Genomic DNA, 17,969 nt, shown 5'->3' with positions numbered 1-17,969 from the left:
CCTCTCCGCAAAGGGCCTCACCTCATTTCTGGGCTTCTGGCTCATGGTTGACGGCTGTTATTCTGGTCTTGTCACTATTCCCCCATCCCAGCCATTCTCCACACTGAATCTGGTGGCTCTTCAGAAACTGGAATCCAAAGCAGCCACTGCTCTGGGAAGCCGCCTTCAGCGGCTACCACTGCCTGCCCAAGGCCCTCCGACTCTCAGACGCACCCCTACCTGCGTCTCCATCTTCTTCCCGTTCTCACTCCTGGGCCCTGTGCTATGTCCTGTGGCTGATCTAACAATCACCATAAATTTAGTGGCTTAAAACATCACACATTTAGAATCTTACAGTTCAGAAGGTCAAATATTCAAAAATGGGTTCCCCAATCAAGGTGTCAGCAGGGGCGCTTTCCTTCTGGACTTGGGGAGAATCCATTTCCTGCCTTTCCTGGTTTCTAGAAGCTGCTTGCATTCCTTGGCTCATGGCCCCCATATTATTCTGACCTCTGCTTCCATCAGCTCATCTCCTCTCTCTGACCCTCCTGGCCACCTCTTATGAGCACAGTGTGATTACCTCGAGCCCATCCATATAATCCAAAATTATCTCCCTATCTCAACCTCCTTCACTTAATCACAGCTGCAAATTCCTCTCTGCCATGTAAGAAAACGTAGTCACAGCTTCTGAGGACTAGGATGTGGGCATCTCTGGGGCACACTATTCAGCCTACCATAGCCCCCGTGAGGTTTCCAGTTTGAGCTACTTGGAATTCTTTCATTATCTCTATATTGTACTTTTTCCTGGTTATTCATTGCCTTCTTTTAAATCAAAAAATATTTGATGCGATTGAAATGTATGTCTGTGTGCATGACTCCCCTTCATCACCCTTGATGCCCTTCATCACCCTTGATGCCCTTCATTCTTTAAGCCTCAGCTTGTGCCCGTGTCTTCCTTGACTACTGAGATGGTTGGGTGCCCCTTCTCTGGGCGCTTCCAGCCCCCTGAGTTCACCTCCTCCCAGAACTGGGGGACGCTTAGCTTCATCTCTGCAGCCAGCACTTGGTACAGCGTAGGCCTTCAGTACATGTTTGTTGAATGAATCAATGAGTGAAAAAGTAACTTTGTACTGTTTCTGGGTTGCAAACGCCAGTCTGAGAGTTGAATTTAGACATCCCCAGATTGGTACGCATGTTTGGTGGGGGCCACAGGTGAGAATATTTCAGATTGAGTTTGTTCAAGAACATTCCAAATGAATGATTACCAAATAAAAATAGAAGCAAGCTTACAAACAAAAGAATAAAAACCAGAAGCAGGTGATTCATTCTGGCCTGGGGGTCTGGGAAGGCCTTGAAGGAAGTATGGGCTTTCCTTGCAGGACAGAGGAGTGGGGAAGCTGTTTCAAGCAGAGGGAGTAGCATGAGGACAGGCACAATGTCATGCAGGATAAGGAGGGAGAAGAGACATTCATGGGTGATGATGCTGGAAACACGGGACAGGTTACCAAAGGTCTGAAATGGCCCACTGAGGCAACTGGAAGTCAACGAATGTTTCTGTGTCTGTTTTAAAGTCCAGAGATGACTCCAGTGGGCAGCCAGGATGGAGAACCACTGGGCAGAAGAAAGAGGCTCCAGGTTGGAATGCAGGGAAACACTTTCATATAAGGAGCAGGTGGAGGAGAAGTCAGGTGAGGAGATGGAGAAATGAAGAGAAGGAGGCTGGGCACGGTGGCTCACGCCTGTAATCCTAGCAGTTTGGGAGGCTGAGGTGGGAAGATCTCTTGAGCTCAGGAGTTTGAGACCAGCCTGAGCAACACGGCAAAACCCCGTCTTTACAAAATATACAAAAATTAGCCAGGCGTGGTGGTATGCGCCTGTAGTGCTAACTACTCAAGAGGCGGAGATGGAAGGATCGCTTGAGCCTGGGAAGTCAAGGCTGCAGTGAGCTATGATCATGCCACTGCACTCCAGCCTGAGTGACAGAGCAAGAATCCGTCTCAAAAAAAAAAAAAAAAAAAAAAAAAAGCAGAAGAGAATCAGAAGAGAATTCGTTTATTCTGAAGGACACTATCTACAGTATTAAAACCTGCAGAATGACCAACGAGAGCAAAAGCCCAGGGTTACCATGATCTGAATTTCAAGGCAGAGGACAGGACGTTTGGACCTCACAGGCAGTGAGTATAGACTGAGTCGTGGAAGAGAGTCCATTGGTGGGGACAGAGAGAGGTCAGAACCCACTCCCATGTCTCCCCGCTACTCTACCACTTTGCTCTTCCTGGGGACACCAGCTAGCAAATGCGGGTGACAGAAGCCTGGGAGAGGCCTGTTCCTGGAGCCAGAGGACCAGCAGACCACCTGCACCAGGACCCATGTGAACCTGGAATTTCCTGGAGCAACTTTTAGAAAACATCAAAAACAAGCTGAGAGAGCCTGGTGTGGTAGACCAGGCCTGTTGTCCCAGGTCCTTGGGAGGCTGAGACAGGAGGATCCCTTGAGCCCAGGAGTTCAAGTCTAGCCTGGGCAAGACAGCAAGACCCTGTCTCTTAAACAAACAAACAAACAGAAAATCCAAAACAAAAAACAAAGAAACCAAGCTGATAGAGACTGAGCTGTGGCTGTGAAGTCAGCTGAGGGGACAAGCTCCCAGGCAGGTGGGATTCAGCCAAGCTCCTGCTCCCTTGTCTGTTCCGGGAAGCCCTGGGCAATGGAAGGGGCTGTGGCTTCTCAGGCTGGTTCTCACAGTTGCTAGCCTAGAGACCCCTTTGTAAAGCGGGGACAACACCCATTCTGTTTCATTGGCTTTGTAAGCCATGAAGTGCCAGATAGCATGAGGGACACCAGGATGCCCAGAGACTTTAGTACAAGACCTGCGGAACCCACAAAGCCCACCCACTGGAATGACCGAGACAGGGTCCTTCCTACTTCGTAATTGACTTCCTATCTTTTAGATGAACTGGAATGAGTTAAAATGAAAGGGGTTTCCAGCCAACTCTCATCTAAAGTAGAACTTCTTGAACTATCTGTGAGCACGATTCAAATAATATTTTAAAATAATTTTAATTCATTGTGGACTGATATTTTTGTAATGGAATACAAAGAAATTACTGGAAAGATGCAATGCAAAGCCAGATTCCAACAAAATTACTCATCACATTTCCATCAATGTTTAGATTCTCTCTTGATTTCTGCACTTGTCTTGCTGCAGACTGATCAGAAGCCATCTGTGAGCAGGCTTGGGTGTGAGTCGGGCTGATCTATCGTCTCACCACTCAATGTCAACAGGCTACGTGGGCGTCACCCGGGAAGTTGCTAGAACGCTAGCATCTTGGGCCTCATCCCATTCCTGCTGAACCAGAATCTGCCTTTTTCACAAGATACCCAACTGATTCGTGTGTATGTTAAACTGTGTGGTGACACCCAGGGCAGCTGGGACTCAGGAATGTTTTGCAGAATGAGGGAATTAACCGAAACCTCTACTCCCAAACCTCAATTTCCCATGACATAAGAGCTGATGACGTAGACCTTCTTTCTGAGGAGCAGGCCCAGCTATGTGATTTGCAGAGCCCGCTGCAAAAGGAAAAGGTGGGGCCCCTTTTAAAAAAAATCATGGAGAATGTCTAAGGTGGTGACAACCAACCTGTGTCCTTCCAATGTCGGCCATATGTGACTGCACAGGCCCCACCCCAGGAAGCTGATGAGCTAAGATTGGGTCATTCTGGACTCACTCATGCCAGCCACGGTAACTGATGAGAATTCTGCTCTGTTTCCATCTATTACCGACCATTGTCATTAAAAAGCTCTGACCCCTTCTCCTTTTTGAAGTTTATTTTTTTCTTAATATGCAAATAGAAATGGTTTCAAATGGCTTATTCCAATGTATAGAATTCTTTCAAAAATACAAATATGTGCGTGTCTATTAAGACATGAATAGAAGCTCTATTTAGGGAAAGACAACTTGTGCTCATTTATTTTATTGACAGTGTACAGATTTTGATATATTGCATTACAATACTGACTGCTAGATTTCTTAGAAAGGTTTAGTTTAGATTTACGGTAGATTTTTTTTTTTCACAATAAAAATAAACTCATGCCAGTGTTCAGTAACCAATAATATCAATTCAAATTTAATGACAGTTTTATTAAACTAAGAATCTCATATCACAGAGCATTCACAGTGCAGGAGGTCACAGTTATTGAAAAAATAAATAGCGGGATAAACATACTCGTTATTTACAACTTTTCAACTCGATGCTCCTGCTTCGCCCATTAGAGAGAGAATGAACAAAGATGGTGGCGTGCAGCTCAGCATGCCAGAACGATCTTAGGGGGACTCGAACGATGTGTGAACAGCCCCAGAAGTTCTTGGTTTTGGTTGTTTTTAAGGAGGTTCTTTCAGGACACAAGAGTCTTCTCATTCCATCTACCTGCTACGTGGTAGGTCAGGACAGGGCCCAGGAAGACCCAGGTCTCACTCAGAAACCACATCCAGCATCCCCTTGGGCATCTTGGATCCGCCTGGCCTCTCCTGGCCCCGCCCCTTCCTTAGCAACTCCTGCATCTACCCAAGGACCTGGCTGCATCTGGCTGACAGCCTTTTTCCTCTCTAGGTAATCAACGCTCTCTTTGTGCTCAGACACCAGCAACTACTCCCTGCTGGCGGCTGCTGGGCAGGAGACACAGGCAGAGGCGCCCTGCCAGGAAGTGTGTGCTCTGAAATGGAGACTCAGCCTCACAGACCAGCAACCCCCACTGTTGGGGTCCCCAAGAGCTGGCCACCGTGGCTCAGCCAGAGTTCTGTCTGCAGGGGCTCCAGGTCCCCAGGTCCCCAGGTCCAAGCCTCATGCAGGAAGCTCAAGGAAGCAGACAGTGGTCATGGGGTCTGCAGCTTAGAGGACAGGAATGAAAGGTGAGGGCAGAGATGCCCAGTGGCCAGAAAAAAAAACCTCACAAGAACATCTTGTTTGGAAAAACAGAGTTGCCTTCTTCACACTCCAGTCATTTTCAGGAGGGGAAAGCCCTCTCTTTTTCCATTGAAAGAGGACTGCGTGTCTGTCCCGAATGAACTTGGGAAATTCTGTGTTAAGAATTCTGGAGTGGCAGCAAAGAAGGCTCTGTTGCTTCGGACATTCCCTTTAGGCACAAAGTCAGATCACACCAAACCATGCATCTAGAGACCAAAAGCTGCTCATTTCCTCTCTTGATAGCATAAAACATTTGTTTTCCAGTGATGGGGTGATAAGGGTACCGACTCTCTGCAGGATTAAGAATTTTACTGACCTGGTCCACGGACAAGTCCCAACCAACATGTCGTATAAGAAGCAACTGCTTGGGCCGGGTGCAGTGGCTCACGCTTGTAATCCCAGCACTTTGGGAGGTCAAGGCAGGAGGATCACGTGAGGCCAGGAGTTCAAGACCTACCTGGGCAACACAGCAAGATCCTGTCTTTAAAAAAAAAAAAAAGAAATTAGCTGGGTGTGGTGGCATGTGCCTGTAGTCCCAGCCACTTCGAGGGCCAAGGCAGGAGGATCACTTGAGCCTAGGAGTTTGAGGCTTTTGTGAGCTGTGATCAAGCCACTGCACTCCAGCCTGGGCAACAGAATGTGACCCTATCTCAAAAAGAAAAAAAAAAAAAAAAGCAACTGTTTGTATTCTAGCAGCAGTGGGAATAGGTGTGGCTTAGGCAGGTATTCACCGGGATTATAACTAAGCAGCCAACTCGCAGCCTTGTAAATCCAAGGGATGGAAAAGCCACACAGCCAAGGGCTCAACTTTCCCAGAGGCACAGTGTGGATTTCAGCTCTCAGAGATGCCACCTGTGCCCTCAAGTCCCGGTACCAGGGTATCCCAGCATCAGACAGTGTCCTAGCCTAGAAGAGAGTATGTTGTCAGCCCGGTTAGAAGCAGGAGGAAGATCCACAATGTTGACAGCTGGACACTGACGCCACGAGATCTGATAAAGAGCTTTAGAAACATGCAGGCAAAAGATGAAAGACAACCCGTGCCCCTGGCAGTGTGTGCTCCAGAGTGTTTGAAGGATTAACAGAGACAATGAATGGTGCCTGGGAGCCATTTGTCATTGAAAAGTTAGGAGTTTTAAAACCCCCATAAAATAATCAAAGCGTTAAAACCTCTCAGCTTGCTTCCCTGAAAAGACAGCACCACCCTGGTTACAGAATGGAAGGGAAGTACCTCTTCTCCTGACTCCGGGGCGGGTACCCCTTTCCTTGGGTTGGGAGCACAGTGACAGGCTGGACATCCTCCCATTAGCTACCCAGCCTAAAGCTGAGCACAAAATTAGTGTCCCAATTTAGTTTTCTTTATCAACAAGCAAATACAGCAATCTAAATCAAAATGTCTTTTTTGGCCAGGCACAGTGGCTCATGCCTGTAATCTCAGCACTCTGGGAGGTCGAGGCAGGCGGATCACTCGAGGTTAGGAGTTCGAAACTAGTCTGACCAACATGGTAAAACTCCTCTACTAAAAGTGCAAAAATTAGCTGGATGTGGTGGCATGTGCCTGTAGTCCCAGCTACCTGGGAGGCTTACGTGGGAGAATCACTTGAATCCGGGAGGCAGAGGTTACAATGAACCAAGATGGCACCACTGCACTTCAGCCTAGGGAGTGGTGACTCTCTCTCAAAAAAAAAAAAAAACACAAAGCAAGACCCTCTCTTAAAAAAAAAAAAAAAAAAGCCTTTTTAAAACCTGTACCCTGGCTGGGCACAGTGGCTCACGCCTGTAATCGAAGCTCTTTGGGAATCCAAGGCGGATGGATCACGAGATCAGGAGTTCAAGACCAGCCTGGTCAAGATGGTGAAACCCCATCTCTACTAAAAATACAAAAATTAGCCGAGCACGGTGGTGGGCACCTGTAGTCCCAGCTACTCAGGAGGCTGAGACAGGAGAATCACTTGAACCCAGGAGGGGGAGGTTGCAGTGAGCTGTGATCGAGCCACTGCATTCTAGCCTGGGCACAGAGCAAGACTCCATCTCAAAAACAAAAAACCTGTACCCTGTGGATATGCCCTTTGGGGAACAGCTCTTTGCAGCAAGGTGAAGGGGCCCCCACACAAGCCAGGCTGGCAAAGGTTGTGGCTCAAAGTGAACAGCAAAATCCCATGTTCTCTGCCCTGTGGGACAGGCCTAGAGAAAGACCCCCTTGCTCTTGTTCCCATATAACTGACACAGTGGGGAAGATTTTCCCAAAGGACAGGAAGGGCCCCTCCATGCTTTGAGAAGCCCCAGAGGGAGGTTTCATGCCTGAGGGGCTCACAGGATGAGCTACAGAGACCAGGAAATCCTTTGGGTGTGCACACATAAGGAGAGGGCAAGGGTAGTGCTTCGGGCCCAGGATTGGGTGGGGGTTGATGGACTTCCTGCCACCCAAGATCTGCCCACAGAGCATTTTCAGAAATTTCTAGAAGTTTCTATGGGCACGGTGTGGCAACAAAGCTGCCAAGATGAGGACCACCTCAGGTGCCCCATGTATGCCTGCTAACTGCCCCCAGGGAAGTATGTCCCCTATGGAAATCAGTCTGGAGGGCATTAGAAAGACCTTGAATATTTATTTATTTATTTATTTTTTGAGACGGAGTTTCGCTCTTGTTACCCAGGCTGGAGTGCAATGGCACGATCTCGGCTCACCGCAACCTCCGCCTCCTGGGTTCAGGCAATTCTCCTGCCTTAAAGCATGGCATTTGGGTACAATCTCCTGAGGATTTTCACCCTAACAGGTAAGTTCTTTGTTTATTTGAGCCACAAGCATTTGCTAAGAGTGATCATAGTCACCTTTTTCCAGCCAGGGAGGAGCATGGCCGGGAAGGAAAGGAAAGGAAAGGAAAGGAAAGGAAAGACAGGGGTGGGAGATAAAAGACCAGGCCCTCCTCCGAGGACCCATTCACCCTGGGCGGAAAGGACTCTGCTTCTCAACTGCTGAACCCCAGGGGTAAAGTTCCAACATATGGCAACGGAACCTTCCGAGTTCCAGTTTCCTAAGCCCCACTCACCCGTCTCACGTGGAGGGAAGGCACGGAAGGCAGCCTCAGCCACTGGCTTGGGATTCGCTCTTGCTTTTTCTCAGCAGGGGATGAACTCTGATCCTCTCCTTTATCTCTCCTGTCCCTCTGTCCACCCCAGCTTTAAGGAGGGGGAAGGGCCCCAGGACTCAGAGAGGAGAAAGGACAGGCAGAAAGCAGGGTATCCAGCAACTACACCACCCACACCTTTCCCGAATTCCTGGTCTGCACTGGGAGTCGGGGGTTCTCTGAGATGTGGGCTCCTACCGACGCTATTAGGCTTGCAAACTCCCGTTAACAGGGAAGAGCAGGTGGAAGAAACCTGGACCCGGAGCGCCCAGGAACGGGCTTTGGTCAGGGTCTGCAGGACTGCCCTTGGGTGATACACACACCCCACCTGGTCAGGGAAGCTTGGTGCCTTATCAGCAGCTTGGGTCTGTCAAGGCAGGGGACCCACAGGCGCAAAAGCAAGAAACAATCCTAACAAGTGAGGAGTAATAAGCAGGTGAAAATTCACAAGGGCAGGCTGGGTGTGGTGCTTACACCCATAATCCCAGCACTTTGGGAAACTGAAGTGGGTGGATCACCTGAGGTCAGGAGTTCAAGACCAGCCTGGCCAACATGGTGAAACCCCCGTTTCTAGTAAAAATACAAAAATTAGCTGGGTGTGGTGGCATGCGCCTATAATCCCAGCTACTTGAGAGGCTGAGGCATGAGAATTGCTGGAACTCGAGAGGCGGAGTTTGCAATGAGCCAAGATGGCACCACTGCACTCCAGTCTGGACGACAGAGCGAGATGCTGTCTCAAAAAATAAAAACAAGAAAATTCATAAGAGCACCCAGCTCTGTGCATAAGGAGGAGACATCAGTCACAGGGGGAAGAGAAACAAGGGCCAGGAGACTGTGGGTAACGGGAAGGATGGGGCGGGTAAGGTGAGGACTCTGTCCTGCTCATGGTGTCCTTAATCACCAGTCTCTCACTGCAGCTGACCCAGAACCTTCCTCCAGGGCCAGGTTCTCAAGATACTGGACACCTTCCACCTTAACCATGCTTGATCTGGTGAGGCCAAACTCTAAACCAGAAGCCCACAGGAACCACCTGCTCCTGTGTCTATAGGCATCTCCATCTGAGTACAATGGTTTGTTTTTTCCTTCTTTCCTGCCGTCAATGAGAAGAGCTAAATTCATTTTTTCCAATTGCCTATTTCTGTACCAGAGTAATTACCCCATGCTAATTAGCTTTGGGAATAAAATAAAGTAATCCTGCACAGTGATGAAAGCGTAATTTAAAAATGATGACCTAATTAATCATGCAATTTTTTAAACTTGTGATGGAAAAATATTTAGTTAAAAAAGAGAATTTTCCACCTACAGTGTACATATAGTTTTCTAGATTTAATAGATGTATAGATCCTTTAAAGGAAGTTACATTGGCACATTAAAGTCAAAAGAAAATTAGCCAAGAGGAGCACATCACATATTAAAAACATTAGTTTCTAACTGCAACTTTGGAGACTAAGCATATCCATTTATAATCTCAAATGGATTCTGCTGAGGAAGAGGAGGGTAATTAGGATATGTATGCTCTGAAAGCTACACAAGGCTTCAGAGAATCGAGAACCAGCAGGGACGCCATCAGGGGCCACGTGGCCTGTGCCTTGTCATAGCTAAAAATAATTTTTGGTCTTTTTTTCAAGAAAAAATAGAGGCATTGGATAGGGACAGATATTAGGATACGACCTGAGGAACCCAGGAGTCAATGATATATTGAAGAGGTTTTGACTCAAACAGTAAGAACCAACCAGGAGGATGAAGTTATACCCACACTCACTGCCCAAGCGTGGCCAACTCAGAGGCTGGACTGGGAGGGGTGATGGGCTGGTGCTTGGCTTCCCTTCTGCTATTACTGGCCACTGAACTAGAGTCCCTTGATCTCTCGAAGACACTACTTTCTGTTAAATGGGGAGAATAATCCCTACATACATCACAGGGCTGTTTGGAGAATCAAAACAGAGATAGAAGCACTTTGGAACCTGGCTGAGCCTGTAAGATGGGAGGAACCAGGAGAACTAAGCTACTCAGGGCACGGAGTGGACCCAAGGGCTCTGGAGTCCCTGAAGCTAAAGTTTATACTGGTGAAGCTGCAGGGTCCCTGCCTTCATGCTTTGCTGATTTCTTAGGAAAACCACCCTCATCCTCAAGCGGAAGACCACTGAGCCCAATTTCTAGGTAAAAAACAAAGAGAAAAACCTGAACTTGGTGTAGCTATGATACAAATACTGATGTGAATCCCGAATAGAAGCCTGGGGGTGGGGGTGAGGGCCTGTGGCAGGCTCACGCAACAGGGAAGTCAGGGACGCAAGCATGAACACTTCCTCCTTTTGAAACTCCGGAGGCCCTAAAGAGCACAGAAATTTCCACCCGGGTCACCATCTTTGAGTCTCAGGAAGGGATTAGCTACTGGATTTAAACTCATCACTAAGTTGAAAGCGATGTCTGGTGAATCACGAAAAATGTTCTTTTCTCTTACATCATCATGGGTAGTTCCCATACATTCATCCACGCAAAATATCTCAATATTCAAAGTGCATCAGATCGGATAGACTTTTGCAATAGAAATATTAAAAAAATAAAAAACCTCTCTATAAAATTAATTGTGCTTTCTTTTTTTTTAGAAACCATACCTGGTTTGTATTCATACATCTTTTAAATATATATTTGAGAGCTATGAAGTGGTGGAAAATTGTATCTTTCTATCTAGTTTTGAGTCAGCCTCCCATTTGTGGCCTTTCACAGGTAAATGACACGATTCCAGAAGCTTAGCTCTAAATACTCTAAATTATGATTTTTCACACTTGCCTTCAGCTAACCAGAAAGCAATCTGTTGTATTGCAGGAAATCTCTCTTCTCGTCACTAACCAGCACTTCGGACACTCAGTCCAGTTCAGCAGGCTATGAAATTTGTTGGGCATATAAACAACTGGGCCTTTCCACAGGGTGGTTTTGAAACTAGAGCATTAACAAAGACATGACAAACCCACATGGACAGTGCATTGTCACATAGAAGATCTGGAAAGTACAGCTGTAAACTATAATCTCCAGTCTCTGAGTTAGCACCTTTCCACGTCCGTCTCTCCCCTTTTTCTCTATCCCAGACCAAGCATCTCAGCGCCAATGCAAGACGGCACACAGAGGATCTGTGTCTCTATGCTCATGATCTTTCTGGTCTGTATCACGATCCTTTCATATGGAATGGAAGTTTTCAAGTATGATGACCTAGACGATGTTTCCTTTTTAATATTTCATTGCTTATTCTCTGAATGTATCAATTAAAGTGGGAAGAATATTCACTCATTTTCTCTCTTCTGCAGAAAAAGATTGTTTTCATTCTTCCAGATTTTCCAGAAAAGGGGTAGAATGTCTGCCATCACGGGCCCTAAACCCCCAACAGGTTGAGGTCTTGCCTCTTCCAAACCGTGGGTGCTTCCGGCAGAAGTCAGAGGCTCCCAGGAGCACTTGCTGCCTAAGGAACCACCTCTGGGCCGGAGGTGACACTTCAGAACAACATTCCTATTTTGCGCCTGCCCTAGGAGAGCTCATGCTCACAAATGACCTCATTTTCAAGGCTGCCTGCGGAACAGAAAGACAAACTGCATGCAGAAGTCCTTCTGACTAACGTGTGCAGGAGAGACGAGATGCCCACACATCTCTGTGGCTGGCAGCTCAGGGGTCTTGGAAGCTGCTCAGATAATGGCCCCTGAATCCAGCCTTGCAGGGGCGGAACTCCAAGGAGGAGGAGGATGCTCGGCAGCCTGGCCTGTGACCAGACAAAGACCACATGGCTCTTCCTTCCAGTGCGTGAAAGAACGGACGGTGGCTGCCTATGCAGGAGAGACCTGTGGTGGGGGGTGGTGGGGAGAGGAGGACGCCAGTGTCACAGGGTGTCCAGATCAGCTCCCAGGGGCTGTGACTCAGCGCTAATCGTCTTCCCGGCACATCGGCAAGTTGACGAAGGTAAAGACGTTAAACTCTATCATTATGGAGAAGCACAAGAAGACGGCGTAGAGAACCAGCACGTAGACGCCCAGCTTTCGGTCCAGCCGCCACTTGTTTAAGTGGATACCGAGGACCTGGGAGGACAGAGTGTGGGAGCTAGGCTTGCAGGACAAAGAAATACAAGAGGCATTTCTACAGGAAAGTGACACCTACGTGAGGAAGCCTAGAACATTCTGCAGAATGTGGGCAAGTATAGGGGATGCTGCAGGAAGATCCTTAGTTTGACCTGAATAAATGAGAGGGCTTAGACTTGCCCCATGAAAGGGTGAGTCTCTGGCCCAGCTGCATTGACTCAGGGACACACAGCAGCTGCCCTCATAGGACCGACCCGACCCAGGCAGGCACGTCACTTCCTCACGGCCGGTCATAGGCATGTGGTCCTCCTTGCCCAGGCCTTCTCTAGAGACAAATGGGGGCTTTAGCTGGATGACCCCTGTGCTTCAGAGCGTGGCACCATGATCTTTTCCCCCACTTCCTTAGCACAATTTCCAAGCCTCCTATGGATCCCTGGCTTTGCAAATGTCTGCTTGAGCTCTCTCTCTCTCTCTCTCTCTCTCTCTCTCTGTGTGTGTGTGTGTGTGTGTGTGCGCGCGCGCGCGTGTTTGGGGTAGAGGGTTAAAGCACAGAATTATCCTACATTCCTCCCTGACCCTTCTATCCTTCCTTTCACTGCCTTCCTCCTTGTCCCTCAATCAAGGCTTCCTGGGGCTGGATCCCAGGAACCTCATTGGAGCATTGGAGGTCAAAAGTTATGAGTTCCATCAGAACAGATCAACCTGGGTTCAAATCCTAGCTTTGCCATTGCGCAATTCTGTGACACCGGGAAAGTTAACCCCTGAGCCCCGATTTCTTCTGCAATGGGAATGATAATAGCACCTCCCTCATCGGGTGGTTGTAGGGAGAGAATAAAGTGATGCCAAAGTCAAGTGCTCAGCACAGGCCTGGGCATGTCGGGGAAGGAGGCCTCGGTTATCCCGACGTGCCATCCTGAGGGATGTCACGCCTCCCATTTGTCAGCTCAGATGGGCAGGGGAAGATTTCTCTCCTGATGGCACTAGAGAGGTACTGGGCCAGGCCACAGGAAGGAAATGCTGTTCGCTTCCTCTGGGGACTTCTGATCTACTCAGGGAAAGCACTGTGAGGTGCCAATGCTCATGGCAGAAACTGGACTTGGGTGAATCTGTGAACGTCTACATTTTCTTGCCTTTATCCTTCACTACCAAGGGAAATGAGAGGGGTGTTCAGAGTCACGTAAGTGACGAGGCGGAATCAGATGAAATCAAGTATGCATGAGGCATTGTTGGAATTGTAAACACTCACGGTGAGAGCGACAGAGCCCAGCAACAGGACCACCGAATAGACCAGCCCCCGGCTATTGATCTTCACCTGGAAAATCAAACACACGTGCCCTGAATCTCTTGACTGCTGGGAGCCAATCCATCCTGAAGTCCCAGCATGCCTCGGCCGGTGCATTTCCTCATCAGGAAAACGCAGGTGTTTACGGGTGACCATATGGCCACGAAGGGCCAGGGAAATATGGATTCGAGTCATGACCCTGCTCATCTGAGGAGTTGGCCTGGATGGGGACAAGCACACCAGCGGGCTAAGATAAGGAGTGGAAGTGCAGACATCCCTAGGATGCTCTGGAAGCTGTCGTGGAAAGTGGGTGCCTGAGTGCCACAGAGAAGAGGAGGGCATCTCCCAGAGCCTCTGGCTGGAACTGGGCCAATGCCACTATCCTCTCCGGTAAAACACATCTGTTCAAGGTGAGAGGAACTTACCATTGATCCGTAATTAACAACCATGGTCTGCAGGCCCCATGGTACGCCAAGTCCTACCAGGATGTCAAACACGTTGCTTCCTATGGTGTTGGAGACTGCCATGTCCCCAAGACCTGCAGGGGACAATGACACATCTCTTTTATTAAGAGCGGGTCACCAGAAACCTATATTCTTTCTCCCAACTGCTCTATCAGTGCCATTCCTTGGAAAGGAATTCCTTCTTCAAGGACCTTACATTTCTAAAAGCTTTTCGTGAGGCTGAGATTCGCTCCCTGAAGCCTAAAGGGGACTATTATGGGTTGAACAGTGACCCTCCAAATTCAGATGTTGAATTTCTAACCCTCAGTACCTAAGAATGTGGCTTTATTTGGAGATAAGGTCTTTATAGCGGTAACAGGTTGAAATGAGGTCTTGAGGGTGGGCCAATATGACTGGTGTCCTTATAAAAAGAAGAAATTTGGACACACAGGGAGAACCTGGGCAAAGATGAAGACAGCCAAGGACACAGAAGCAAGAGGGGCCCGGAACAGATTCTCTTTCAGGCTTCCGGCCCCCAGAATCGTGAGACAATACACTTCGGTTGTTCATGGCACCCGGTTTGTGGGAAACACGGCCCTGCAGATGCATATGGGCTCTTCAGGATCTCTCCTGCCAGGCTCGCCAGCTGAAGTTCTCTGAGGACTTCTGGCGGATGTCCCCTACGTCATGCTCCCAGCTACCCTGGGCTGGGCGTCGGTGTGGGGGCATCACCTCATGTCACAGATGATGGAACTGAGGCTCGGGATGTGCCCAAGGGCATGGTTTGCAGGTGGCCCAACGACACCTGGTCCAGCATCCTTTATACCAAGCCTTGAAGCATATTTGGGACCCAGGCATGTCCCCACTTCATGTCCATCTGGAATCTGTCACTGTGGCTTTATTTGGAAATAGGCTCTTTGAGGATGTACTCAAATTAAGGTAAGGTCATATTGAATTTGGATGGGTTCTAATCTGACAACTGGTGTCCTTATAAGACGGAGGAAGTCAGCCGGGCGCAGTGGCTCACGGCGGTAATCCCAGCACTTTTGGAGGCTGAGGCCAGTGGATCGTGGATCACTTGAAGCCAGGAGTTCAGGACCAGACTGGCCAACAAAAGTACAACTAAATTAAAAAAAATTAGTCTCTACTAAAAGTACAAAAATTAGCTGGGTGTGGTGGCACATGCCTATAGTCCTGGCGACTTGGGAGACTGAGGCAGGAGCACTGTTTGAACCCAGGAGGCAGAGGCTGCAGCAAGCTGAGATTGCACCACTGTACTCCAGCCTGGGTTACAGAGTGAGACTCCATCACACACACACACACATAAATAGAAGAAGAAGAAGAAAGAAGAAGGAGGAGGAGGAGGGAAAGGAGGAGGAGGAAGAGGGGAAGGAGGAAGAGGGGAAGAAGGAGGAGGAAGAGGGGAAGAAGGAGGAGGAGGGGAAGGAAGAGGAGGAAGAGGGGAAGGAGGAGGAGGAGGGGAAGAAGGAGGAGGGGGGAAGCAGGAGGAGGAAGAGGGGAAGGAGGAGGAGGGGAAGAAGGAGGAGGAAGAGGGGAAGAAGGAGGAGGAGGGGAAGGAAGAGGAGGAAGAGGGGAAGGAGGAGGAGGAGGGGAAGAAGGAGGAGGAGGGGAAGGAGGAGGAGGGGAAGAGGGGGAGGAGGAGGAGGAGAAGGAGGAGGGGGGAAGCAGGAGGAGGAAGAGGGGAAGGAGGAGGAGGAGGGGAAGGAGGAGGAGGAAGAGGGGAAGGAGGAGGAGGGGAAGAAGGAGGAGGAGGGGAAGGAGGAGGAGGAAGGGAAGGAGGAGGAGGGTAAGAGGGAGGAGGAGGAGAGGGGAGGAGGAGGAGGAGGGGTGTGGGGAGAAGAAGGTAACAGCACCCATGACCCTGGCTGGGATCATAGGACATTGGATTTTATGCCCTAGTGGTTTCTGAAAGGTGAGCTCTCTTTCCCCAACCAAACTAGAAGCATATCAGAGGCTGGGGCCCATGTCCTTGTCCTTCCCCTTCCTGTCCAGCTGTCCAGTATTCAGCTAGCCACACAATCAGGAAGCTAGTAACTGGAGAGGCATATAATTAAGAAAGCAAACTTTTGTAAGACTTGTACCGGCTGGAATCTGCCCTAACCCGGCTGTTTAGCCGTATTTCCTCACCACCGTCCTAACGTGGCACACATATACATTTTTTTGGAATGAACAAACCTGAAACACAAATGCCTAGATCTACAACCTTGCTTTGGTAGCTGGGACGTATGGTGGCCAACTCAAATCGGCACCCAGACAGGTGGCCCATCTCTGTCTGACCGCCAGCCCGCCTGTCACGTAGCCGGTCATCTCTTCCTCCCTTGCTCTTTGCTGTCATCTGTTGACCCCTTCCACTCCTCCTCCCAGCCTTCCCCAAGCACTGTTCTGAGTGACTTCAAAATCTCAGCAGCTTAGTCCTATTAGGGGTGGTGTCTCTGGGAAACTGGCCTTCTGGTCTCTCAGCGCCTGGTAAGACGTAGGAACATCCAGCAACTGCAGTGGCCCAGCTAGCTGCACCTGGTGAAGAGGCAGGCACTCCAGCAGGTCCAGGGGGTAGAAAGGTGCCTGAGTTTGCAGGGGAGGGGAGGAGCGGGTCTCTGGTTTGGTGGACTTCCCGCTCTGCACAAACGGGGCTGGTGGCAGCTGTGTGGGCCTTTGAGGACTTTCTAGGGCAGTGCGACTCAAACTTTAGTGAGCTCAGGAATCACCTGGGGGTCTTGTGAAAATGCAGATTCTGATTCAGTGGGCCTGGGCAGGGCTTGGGAGTTTGCATTTCTCACAAGCTCCCAGGTGAAGCTGATGCTCAGGGCTGGGACCACGCTTTGCGCTGGGGGCCTGGAGGGAGCCCAGGATATGGTGCCTTTGCGTTAGAGCACACGCTGCGTGGCCTCCTGGTTTGTGCAGCAGACTCTGAACAGGGGTTCCTCCATCTTTCGTCATCAGGAAGCTATTTTTTTTCTTTTTTTCTCCTTCTACTTCTCCTCCTCCTCTTTCTTCTTTTCCTCTTTCTTTTTATTTGTAATGAAGTCTCTCTCTGTCACCCAGGCTGGAGTGTAGTGGCGCAATCTCAGCTCACGGCAACATCCACCTCCCAAGTTCAAGCGATTCTCTCGCCTTAGCCTCTGAGTAGCTGGGACTACAGGCCAGGCCTCCAAGCCTGGCTAATTTTTTTTTTTTTTTTTTTTTTTTAGTAGAGACAGGGTTTTGCCATGTGGGCCAGGCTGGTCTCGAACTCCTGACCTCAGGTGATCTGCCTGCCTCGGCCTCCCGAAGTGCTGGGATTACAGGCGTGAGCCACATGCCCAGCCAGGAAGCTATTTTTAACCATGTTTGTTGGAGTCCCTGTCAATCGTATCAATGTTACCCTGAGGACAACTGCACACCCCACCGCTGGCCTCACCCGTCCTCAGTTTCTGTACTTGCACATTTCACTGTGGCTACTCTGAGATGGTGTCCTGCTTCAGAGCCCCGTCTGTCCCTTGGTCCTAAAAGAGACCCTCTATTGACCTTCTTGGGACACTCGGGACACTCCTGCAAGCCCTTAAACGTCCAGCACCCTGACACCGCTCCCTAGCCCGAACTCCGGGCGCAGCTGTCTAAGCTGCACACTGACCTCCCACTGTGTCCACCCAGCCGACCGCGACTAGGGATGAACTTGTCATCTGTGACCGCTGGAGCTGGCATGACGGAATCCCACCAAGTTCATGTCGCTGAACATCGGCCAGGCCCCTGGTGCTCACCAGCTTTCCCTCTACTCACTGGCCTGGGCTGAGTACCCTGCCCCCTTCATGTCCATCTGGAACCTGTGACTGTGGCATTATTTGGAAATAGGGTCTTTGAGGATGTACTCAAATTAAGGTAAGGTCATACTGAATTAGGGTGGGTTCTAATATGATAACTGGTGTCGTCATAAGAAGGAGGAAGTTGGCCGGGCATAGTGGCTCACGCCTGTAATCCCAGCCCTTTGGGAGGCTGAGGCAGGCAGATAACTTGAGGCCAGGAGTTCGAGACCAGCCTGGTCAACATGGCGTAACCCCGTCTCTACTAAAAATACAAAAATCAGCTGGGTGTGGTGGCACACACCTGTAGTCCTGGTTACTCGG

The 17,969-nt window shown here is 49.4% G+C and overlaps 1 protein-coding gene across 2 annotated transcripts in view; it reads right to left on the bottom strand.

Annotated features, from left to right (window-relative positions):
- Positions 1 to 7,815: 7,815 nt before the first annotated feature.
- The window catches only part of SLC24A4 (solute carrier family 24 member 4), a 172,062-nt gene continuing 161,908 nt past the window's right edge, over positions 7,816 to 17,969 (bottom strand). For both annotated transcript variants that reach the window (XM_012453138.3, XM_012453139.3), the window contains exons 15-17: positions 13,831 to 13,943; positions 13,370 to 13,435; positions 7,816 to 12,123 (exon numbers count right to left, since the gene is read on the bottom strand). In XM_012453138.3, coding sequence (XP_012308561.1) covers positions 11,971 to 12,123; positions 13,370 to 13,435; positions 13,831 to 13,943 — 332 coding nt within the window. In that variant the 3' untranslated portion in view covers positions 7,816 to 11,970. The remainder of the gene's footprint in view (positions 12,124 to 13,369; positions 13,436 to 13,830; positions 13,944 to 17,969) is intronic.

Source organism: Aotus nancymaae, unplaced genomic scaffold, assembly GCF_030222135.1.
Source record: "Aotus nancymaae isolate 86718 unplaced genomic scaffold, 86718_ANA_hifiasm-v0.15.2.pri h1tg000011l, whole genome shotgun sequence".
NCBI classification, from domain to species: Eukaryota; Metazoa; Chordata; class Mammalia; order Primates; family Aotidae; genus Aotus; species Aotus nancymaae.
The sequence above is the reverse complement of the archived record's forward strand: the minus strand, read 5'-3'. Positions and strand labels throughout refer to the sequence as shown.